Raw genomic sequence first — 9,091 nt, 5'->3', positions numbered from 1 at the left:
ACAATCAAAATAAACAATCATGGAGATCAAAGATATGAAAAACAATCAAAATAGTACACAAATCAAACTATAAACAATCATGGAGATCAAAGAAGAAAAAAAAAACATATCTGGAAAAAACGTTTCCTCTTCTTTCTCCTATGGTTTTCTACGCACCAAACTCCTTCCCAAATCTCTACTCTTTTGAGAGATTTGTTGTGAGACCAAAATACACTAAAAACTCCTTCGAACTCCCTAAAGCAACCAACTCCCTAGTATTGTAGGGTTTTATGACTAACAGGGAGTTCAAGAGCTTTTTTTAAACTCCCCAACGACTAACATGTGTTTTCTAGGGAGTTTAGGAGACTCATCTAAACTCCCCCACGACTAACGGGGATTTGGAGAGACTCCCTCAAACTCACTAACAGGAGAAAACACAGATACATTAGAACTCTCCCACGACTAACCCCCGTCAGTTTCATCTCCAAAAACAAAACTACATCTTCTTCAAATCTCAACAATGGCGATTATTTCTGATATTCAAGAAGAAGAAATCAACAATCGTCAAGAGATGCAGAAAAAGAAACCCTCGTCTTCTTCTTCACCATCATCTCCTTCTGTTGGAGCTGATGATGAGGTTTTGAAATCGATTCTTGATCGAAAAACGCCCATTGGGGTTTTAGAAACTGCAATTGATTTCCTTCAAAGGAAATCTGATTTGTTTAAAGATGATGATGTGGAGAAAAAGATTTCTGCTTTGGTTAGAGCGGCCAAAGAAAAGGAGAAGAAAAAGAAAGCCGAGGAAGATCAAGTGAAAGCTGAGAAGCGTTTGGCTGAATCTGTTGCTAGCAAGAAGGCTGTTGTGCCAGAGAAAGCTGCTTCGTCTTCCGATAGTAAGCCCGAGAAAGAAGAATCTAATCGCAGAGGTAAACTTCATATCTTTATCAGATTTCCTTCTGCTTTTTTTAGTTTTACTAATTTATTCAAGATAAATCAAGATGGTGTTGTGTACTCTTTAGTTGCCGTTTTTGCTCAATTTGTTCTTTTGCGGCTCATTATTAGTTTATATTTAGGGTTTTGAAATCAGACCTTTTGAATCATGTTACCTTTGCCTCTATTTTGCTTTAAATAGTTGAAGTAAAGAAGGATCTGCTGTTGTTCTAATGTTGAACGAGTAGATACTTGGAGTGGGAGTTATTCCCTAGATGAATCCCCTGACTCTTGCTAACATAGTTCGTTAATACAATGAAATTCTCAATAGTTTCAGAAAGAGGATAGTGTCAATACTGAGGGGATGGTAGCTTGGATTGGCATCTTGTGCCTAATTCTATTGTGGTTCATCCCAAATTTTCCTTCTGCTGTGAAAGCAAAATGCTCAAAGAAGGAATGATTCATTCTCTCTCATTATGGTGTTTCAAATGTTAATGGAGATTTATCAATATCTTAAGCATATAAAAAAAACTCGGCCTCCTGCTTACATGTTCATGTCATATCCTTTCTTGAGTTATTCTTATCTATATATATGTGGTTATATACTTGTACACTATTTTATTTTAATTTTTTTGGTAGGATCATTTGAAATTTTTTCTTACCTTTCTTTTCCTTTGTTCAACAATTGAGCAGTTCCAAATAAGGGTAATGGCTTGGATATGGACAACTACTCTTGGACACAATCCCTACAAGAGGTCACAATTAATATACCTGTTCCTGAAGGAACTAAATCGAAGTTTGTTGCCTGTGAGATAAAAAAGAACCATTTGAAGGTTGGATTGAAGGGGCAGCCTCCAATTCTAGATGTAAGTCCTGATGAATGTTTCTTTGTTTATATCTATCAGTTGTGTGTAGTATGTGGATGATTATGTAACCAAATGGTTGCTTTTTGTGCACAATATTTTTTTTCGAAGTATTAACAAAAGGAGTCCGCGTTTACTTGAATTTTCCATCTCCTCTATTTATATACTACTTGTTTCTAATGATTTTTGGCTCGCCTTTTTTTTTTTGAAGCATTTTTGGCTCGCCTTGACCATTGTCATGTAAACTTTTCAGGGGGATTTCTTCCAAACTGTCAAGGTTGATGACTGCTTCTGGAGCATAGGTACGCCACTATTTCATGTGAAAGTAGACTTGTGTTGGACAAATTATTTGCTTTTCTTCAGAGGATTAAACGTTCATATCCATTCTTCTGACTAAGCGTCATGGAAAGAACTTACGATATTTTGTTGGACTAATAATTTGCTTTTCTGCAGAGGATTCAAAGTTCATATCCATTCTTCTGACTAAGCAGAACCAAATGGAGTGGTGGAAATATCTGGTGAAAGGTGAACCTGAAATTGATACACAAAAAGTTGAACCTGAAACCAGCAAGCTCTCTGACTTGGATCCTGAAACTCGGTCAACTGTGGAGAAAATGATGGTAGTTTCTCGATTCTTTCACCTAATCTTACTGCTTACCATCGTTTCTATCTTTTCTTTCTCGTTTAAAACTAAAAATCTTGTCTCTGCATCTTTGCTACAATGATTATTGTGGAAAGCTAGATGTCAGTTTTGCCTCAACTCTTTTTGCTCTTGCTAATTGGTTGTGGCTCTGATTGTGGTTCTTCATTTTAGTGCTGCCTTTTTGGTGCAAGATCTCTTGTTGAAGTTGTATTGTATTGGTCTATCAACTTATTCCTACTTTTCTGCCTTGCAGTTCGATCAGCGTCAGAAAAGCATGGGTCTCCCAACAAGTGAGGAGACACAGAAGCAAGAAATGCTGAAGAAATTTATGTCTGAGGTAACCTCTCTCTCTCACGTGCACGCATTTAGGATACACACATGTTTAAATGTACCCTGAGAAATCTGATCGTCGCTAATGTTCTTTTATTTTGTTATGAAATGCAGCATCCTGGGATGGATTTCTCTAGAGCAAAAATAGCTTAGAGGGGTGGTGGACGTGTCTCGTGGTTTGGAGAAGTCTTCTTTGTGTTGGAAGTGTTGGAGCATGGTGGCAGTAGTTTCGAGTTGTCTGGCTTAAGTGGTGGTACAAGCTCTAGGTTCAAAATGTGGGATTCTGCTTATGTTTTGAGATAGAGACCTTTCCCTGCCAAAATTGAGAGGAATGCTTTACAGATTTTCCGTACCAAAATTTATATTACATCTTTTGCTTCCCAGAGTTTCTTTTTTATTTTTTTTCTGGAGTAACATTGTTTAGAATGCACCATGTTTGTTGTCTGTTCCCGTGAATCTATTACAGGGTGTTAGTCCTCAAGGGAGTTGGGTGTAGTTGTGTTTTTTCCCGTTAGTCGTGGGGGAGTTTGAGAGTCTCTCAAAATCCCCATTAGTCGTGGGAGAGTTCAGAAGAGTTTTCCAAACTCCCTAAAAAACACCCGTTAGTCGTAGGGGAGTTTGAGAAAAGCTCTTGAAATTCCTGTTAGCGGTAAAACCCTAGAATGCTAGGGAGTTGGTTGTTTTGGGGAGTTCTGAAGAGTTGATAGTGTATTTTTGTCTGTACACAAATCTCTCAAAAAAGTAGAGATTTGGGAGGGAGTTTGGTTGGAGAAAGAAACGCTTCAGCTTTTAGGTATGCTTTTTTTCTCATCTTTTTTTCTTCTTTGATCCCCATGATTGTTTGTTTTGATTGTTTATAATCTGTTTTGTGTACTATTTCGATTGTTTTCTATATCAGTTTTTGGGGTTTATTCCATAAAAGTAAAGGATTTATATAAACAATCAAAACCCTCGTTTCTTGGAGATGGTATTATTATGCATCCTCCTCGAACTGCACCTAACTCCATGACTTCAACTAAGATGCAATCAACTTCCTCCGCAGAACTCAACTCACAATAGCACATTTCCAATTTCTATAATCATCAGCAATCCCATCGAAACAGCACAGTACTTTGTCCAATTCAATACTAGTTTGTGCGACTTTCAATACAATTGCAAGTTCATGTATAAACAAGTTGGCTATTTGATTAAATTTGCATCTTGTCTATTCTATACTGTTAGCTAATCTTTTCTTCTCCCGTTGACTGTACCATGAATGTATCTGCGGGGACACAAATCTACAGTGGATATTATTTGATATGTGAATTAACGTCTAAAGTTCCTTCTGTTTTCGCATATTCTTTCTTTTCATGGGTGTTGGCAACATCTGTATGATTAGAATGGGGTGTTAAGTGCTTGAAATGTGTTAAAACTGTTGGATCAGTTGTGTTGATTTATGGAGCAAGGGAGTGCATATTTTCCCCATTGTCTGACATAGTGGTCTAAACCAGAATCCTAATCCACTTGTTAATGTGTTGTTCACCATTTGACTCTTTGAATTATTTTTCTTTTTATCTTACAAATCTAGTTGCTTCATTTACCTATAGGTGTAATATGTTCACTAGTTTGTAATGTGAACTTTAATTCAATGAAATGCATTTTTCCATGATTTTATGTACTGCTAGCTCCGTGCCAATAAGGGGCACCGGTTATATCTTGTATACCGAATGGGTGTCACCTGGTAGAGAGAAGAGGAGAATGAAAGTTTTGGTCTAAGTTTGGAAGTAAATAGTTGTGGTGAAGGTCAGGTGAAGTGTGGGTTGTATTTAGGTGTGTGGTGAATGACTAAATGGGAGCTTACGAAGATCAGGTCATGCGCTACGAGTGCAGTTTTTCCTTGGTTATGTGTTGTTGTTAGCCATGGCTCGAGTGCAGTTTTGCAGGTCATGTATTACTTGCAAATGAGGATTTGTTGTTTCTTAAAAGAGAATGAGTTAAGAATGAACTCTCTCAAACTCCCCCAAACTCGCTCTAGTAAACTCCCTCAAACTCCCTACACTCCCCCAAACTCCCTGGAACTCAAAAACACCAAACTCTCTCAAACTCCCTACACTATCTCAAACTCCCTCAAAATCCTCAAGATTTAAAATACACTCAACTCCCCCCAACTCACTCGAGGACTAACCCCCTGTTAATTTATCCTGGGTCTTATGGGCGTTCCCAAGCTCTTCCCTTTATAGCGTGTTCGTTTGGGGGAATTGATATCCCAGTAATCCGATTATAAGGTAATCGGCCAATTCTCCCAATCGAACACAACGTGAAATCCAGGAATCCAATTCCCAGAGAATTCGACTTCGATTCTCCCAAATTAGTTGTTTTCAATTCCGCTCTTTGGGTAATGCAATGGAATTCAAATTCCCTCTTTTGGGTGATGCAATAGAATTCAAATTCCCAGAGAATTCGATTCTCCCAAATTAGTTGTTTTCAATTCCGCTCTTGGGCGATGCAATGGAATTCAATTCGAGGGGTAGAGCGTGAAAATACATCATTACCCCTAACAAAACTAACTTCAAAAATCAACTTGATCTCCTCAAAATTCTATTATGAGAATAAAAAGGTAACAGGTGGATCGTAAAAATTTCACCATCGAATTCTACAGGATTCAGGGATCGGATTTTGATTTTTCACTCTCTTCCATCAAAATGTATGATCGAATTCTACAGGATTCATGGATCGGATTTTGATTTTTCACTGTCTTCCATCAAAATGTATGATCTGGATTTGATTTTGTTCTGAATTTTTATTTAAATTTATATAAGAATCAAGGGTGTTAGGGTATTTTGTAAGGACATCTTCTCGATTCCTGATTCTTTGGTCATAAAACTTGAACCGAACAATAAATTTCTGATAAGGGAATTCAATCCCGATAATCCAATTCTCATAATCAGATTACCTTATAATCGGATTATCAGAAATCCTGGCTTGCTTTAGGATATCTTTGAATTTGAACCAGCTGTCGAGGGGGTTTGTAGGGTGAGGTAAATGAGCAAATAGGCAGGCCTTTTTACTTTAACAATGGAGATATCAGAGTCGTCAGATGACTTGAGAATTGTTAAAGTTGCTACTAGGCAACATTTCTACGCGGTTCTTTTTCTTTCATGAAGCGTCCCACAGCTTGTTATATCTTGTCATGTTTTTTTTTTGTTGATAAAACTGAAATTTTATTGCTTATATGTGTTTGAGATCTTTTGTCAAAAGATCCCAAACATCAGGTTCAAAGTTTACATAATTCTCAGAATTAACTGAAGAAGTTCTTGCAATCTTGGCAATTTTATCAGCCACTTGATTGTCAGAACGAGGAACAGAAATAAAAACACAAAAAGAAAACTTGGAGCTTAGTATTGTATCTCCTTTATTAGGTTCTTGTTCTCCCAATGTATGAGTGAACTACTTCCATTAATAGACTCTATGACTAGCTTGGCGTCTGCTTCAATTTGGATTTTTGAAAAGTTCTTTCGCAATGCCAAAAATAAAGCTTCTCGTATAGCCATACATTCCACAGCTTCTGGATTCAGTGCTCCATCTCCGTGACTCCCTTTGGTTCCAAGACAAGTACCTGAGTGATCACGGATCACAACACCAATACCATAACGATTAGTTTCATAATCGAAGGAACCATCTATATTAAATTTAACAGTTCCAACAGGTGGGGTCTTCCAGTTTGAGAAAGAACTATTTGAGTGCAGGATATGAGGATCTAAACTAGTTGTAGGATAAGTATGCATATGAGAAGCTAAATGATAAAGTATTATATGCGCATAGGTGATAGAGTTGAGTGTAACTCCCTGGAAAACGACATCACACCGGTCCTTCCAAATTATCCAAATTGTATAAAGTAAAAATAACCTCTCCTCAATGGAAGAGCTGACAGAAGTAAACCAACTTAAGACCCAATCTGTAACTGAAGTGAACTCTTCTGAAATAACGTCAACGTTCACATTCACATCCTTCCACACTGCCCTTGCGTGTTTGCAGAGAAATATAATATGTTTCATATTCTCTTCAGAGTGGATGCATATGTCACAGTGAGTATCTAAAGTAGAATTGTATTTAGCTCTCTTGACGTTAGTGATATTAATACCTCTTATGCACTTCCATGAAAAAAGTTTAATCCTTTGAACTGCTACACAGATCCACAGTTTCTTCCAAACTTTTGATTCAATATTAACTCCATTGATCTAAACAGGACTGTTGTTGTGAGTTAAAAGTTTATAAGTACTTTTAACTGAGAATTTACCATCTTTAGAGGGTGGCCACAGCATAACATCTTCCTTACTGACATCAATGAATAGGGATTGAATCTTAAGAGAAGTAGCAGCATCAAAAAGTTTATTCAAAAGATCAATGTTCCACTGACTTGAATTAGGAAAGTATAACTCAGAGACATCTTCGTAAAATCTGTGCAGATCACTTATGGGTGTCAGAGGGTGAGACATACCTTGACACCCAGAGTTTTCCTTAAAGCATCAGCAACTTCTGGCTTAGTCTTTTTACTGAAATGGACTGCAGACTTCTCAAAATTAATAACCTGTCCAGACTGAGTGATGAAACTGTGAAGTAACTTCAATAAGTTATTAGCATAAGTATGATTTGCTTGAGTAAAGATCAAGCAATCATCTGCAAAAAGCAGATGATTAATGGCTGGTGAAATATTAGCCACTTTAATACCAATAATAGACTTATCTTGCAGTGCATGGGTGAGATGTCTTGATAAATATTCCATTGCTAAAATAAAAAGATAAGGCGAAAGAGGGTCACCTTGTCTAATACCTCTTGTAGGCTGAAAATCCTCACAAGGAGAGCCATTCAGCAGGACTGATAAACAAGTAGTGCTTATGCATTGAAATATAAGATCACAGAAATTTTGAGAGAAGCCAAAGTGCTGAAGAAATTTAATCAAGAAAGGCCATTCCAACCTATAAAAATCTTTGGACATGTCAAGCTTCAAATCCATCCAACCTGTTTCACCTCTCTTTGTCTTCATTGAGTGAATAATTTCTTGAGCAATCACAGTATTATCACTAATTAATGTGCCAGAGACATAAGCAGCTTGAAATGGTGAAATTATCTTCTCCATTAAAGGCTTTATTCTGTTAACAATGACCTTAGATATAACTTTATAAGAAGTATTACACAGTCCAATAGGTCTGTAGTCACTAGCACAAGTTGCTTTCTTCTTCTTAGGAATTAAAGAAATATAGGTCTTGTTAATTTGCTTGAGTATGTGCTTGCTCTCAAAAAACTTCTTAACCATTAGACAAACATCTTCACCAACTAAATCCCACTGACTTTTATAAAAACCAGCTTGAAAATCTTCAGGACCAGGTGCACTCCAGTTTTCCATGCTTTTAAAAGTATTATGAATCTTCTCATTGCTTGGAATTCTAATTAGAGCTACATTATCTTCATCTGAAATAATGGAAGGAAGAACACTGTATAGACTCTCATCCAGAATAAGATTAATGGAAGTACTTATGTTCTTGAAGTGCATAGTTAGATGACAAGAAATTTCATCTCTTGTTTGAAGCCATTTATTCTCATGATCTTGAATAGAATCAATATTATTCCTGCATTTTCTTCTGTTAATCCTTGTGTGGAAGTATTTACTGTTGTTATCCATGTCTTTGATTAATTTATCTCTAGACTTTTGATAGAATTCACCTTTGATCTTGTGCCATTTACTTAAATCATTGTCGAGCTTGCTTATTTCTTCTTTGTTGGCTGGATTTGTAGGTTGCTCCTGAAGTCTCTTTAATTCTTCTTGCATCTTATCTACATTTTGATTGATGTTCCCAAAGTTCTCTTTGTTCCAAAGAGATAATTTCTTCCTTGTGATGTGTTGTTTACTTACCAGTTGATAAGCAGGTGAACCATAAACATTAGATCTCCAAGCATCAGCAATGACAGTTTTACAAGTAGAATCATTCAGCCAAGTTAAGAAGAATTTAAAAGGCTTCCAACAACTGGGTATAGTAGCATCTGTAACTAAAATTATAGGACTATGGTCACTACCTAGTTTATTTAGATGATAAAGTTTATTGTTTGGATAATTAAGACTCCAGTCTACATTGCCTAAAGCCATGTCTATTCTAGAATGCTTAGTTCCAGTACCCATATTGCTATTTGTCCAGGTATAAATCTTACCAACATACCCTAAGTCCTAAAGGCCACAAGAAGAGATGATATTATTAACCATACCATCTGCAGAGGTGGAAGCACTAGTGTCACGGTCAATCGAATGAAAATTAAGATCTCCTAGTAAGACCCGAGGTTTGTTAATGTCATTACTGATAGCTTGAATATGATT

The 9,091-nt window shown here is 36.7% G+C and overlaps 1 protein-coding gene across 1 annotated transcript; it reads left to right on the top strand.

Annotated features, from left to right (window-relative positions):
- Positions 1-401: 401 nt before the first annotated feature.
- LOC113299207 (protein BOBBER 1) lies at positions 402-3,226 on the top strand. Its single transcript, XM_026548187.1, has 6 exons — positions 402-905; positions 1,603-1,775; positions 2,026-2,074; positions 2,226-2,392; positions 2,669-2,752; positions 2,860-3,226. The coding sequence occupies exons 1-6, from the start codon at positions 500-502 to the stop codon at positions 2,896-2,898; spliced, it is 918 nt and encodes a 305-aa protein (XP_026403972.1). The 5' UTR covers positions 402-499; the 3' UTR covers positions 2,899-3,226.
- The last annotated feature ends 5,865 nt before the right edge of the window (positions 3,227-9,091 follow it).

This window comes from Papaver somniferum, chromosome 7, assembly GCF_003573695.1.
Source record: "Papaver somniferum cultivar HN1 chromosome 7, ASM357369v1, whole genome shotgun sequence".
NCBI lineage: Eukaryota > Viridiplantae > Streptophyta > Magnoliopsida > Ranunculales > Papaveraceae > Papaver > Papaver somniferum.
This window is presented reverse-complemented; position numbering and strand designations above follow the sequence as displayed.

Bases quoted from the DNA above. Each gene is read 5' to 3' on its own strand.
- LOC113299207 (XM_026548187.1), top strand. From the start codon at position 500: ATGGCGATTATTTCTGATATTCAAGAAGAAGAAATCAACAATCGTCAA. The intron at 906-1,602 runs GTAAACTTCATA...ACAATTGAGCAG, and splicing joins AGAAGAATCTAATCGCAGAG to TTCCAAATAAGGGTAATGGC. The intron at 2,075-2,225 runs GTACGCCACTAT...GCTTTTCTGCAG, and splicing joins TGACTGCTTCTGGAGCATAG to AGGATTCAAAGTTCATATCC.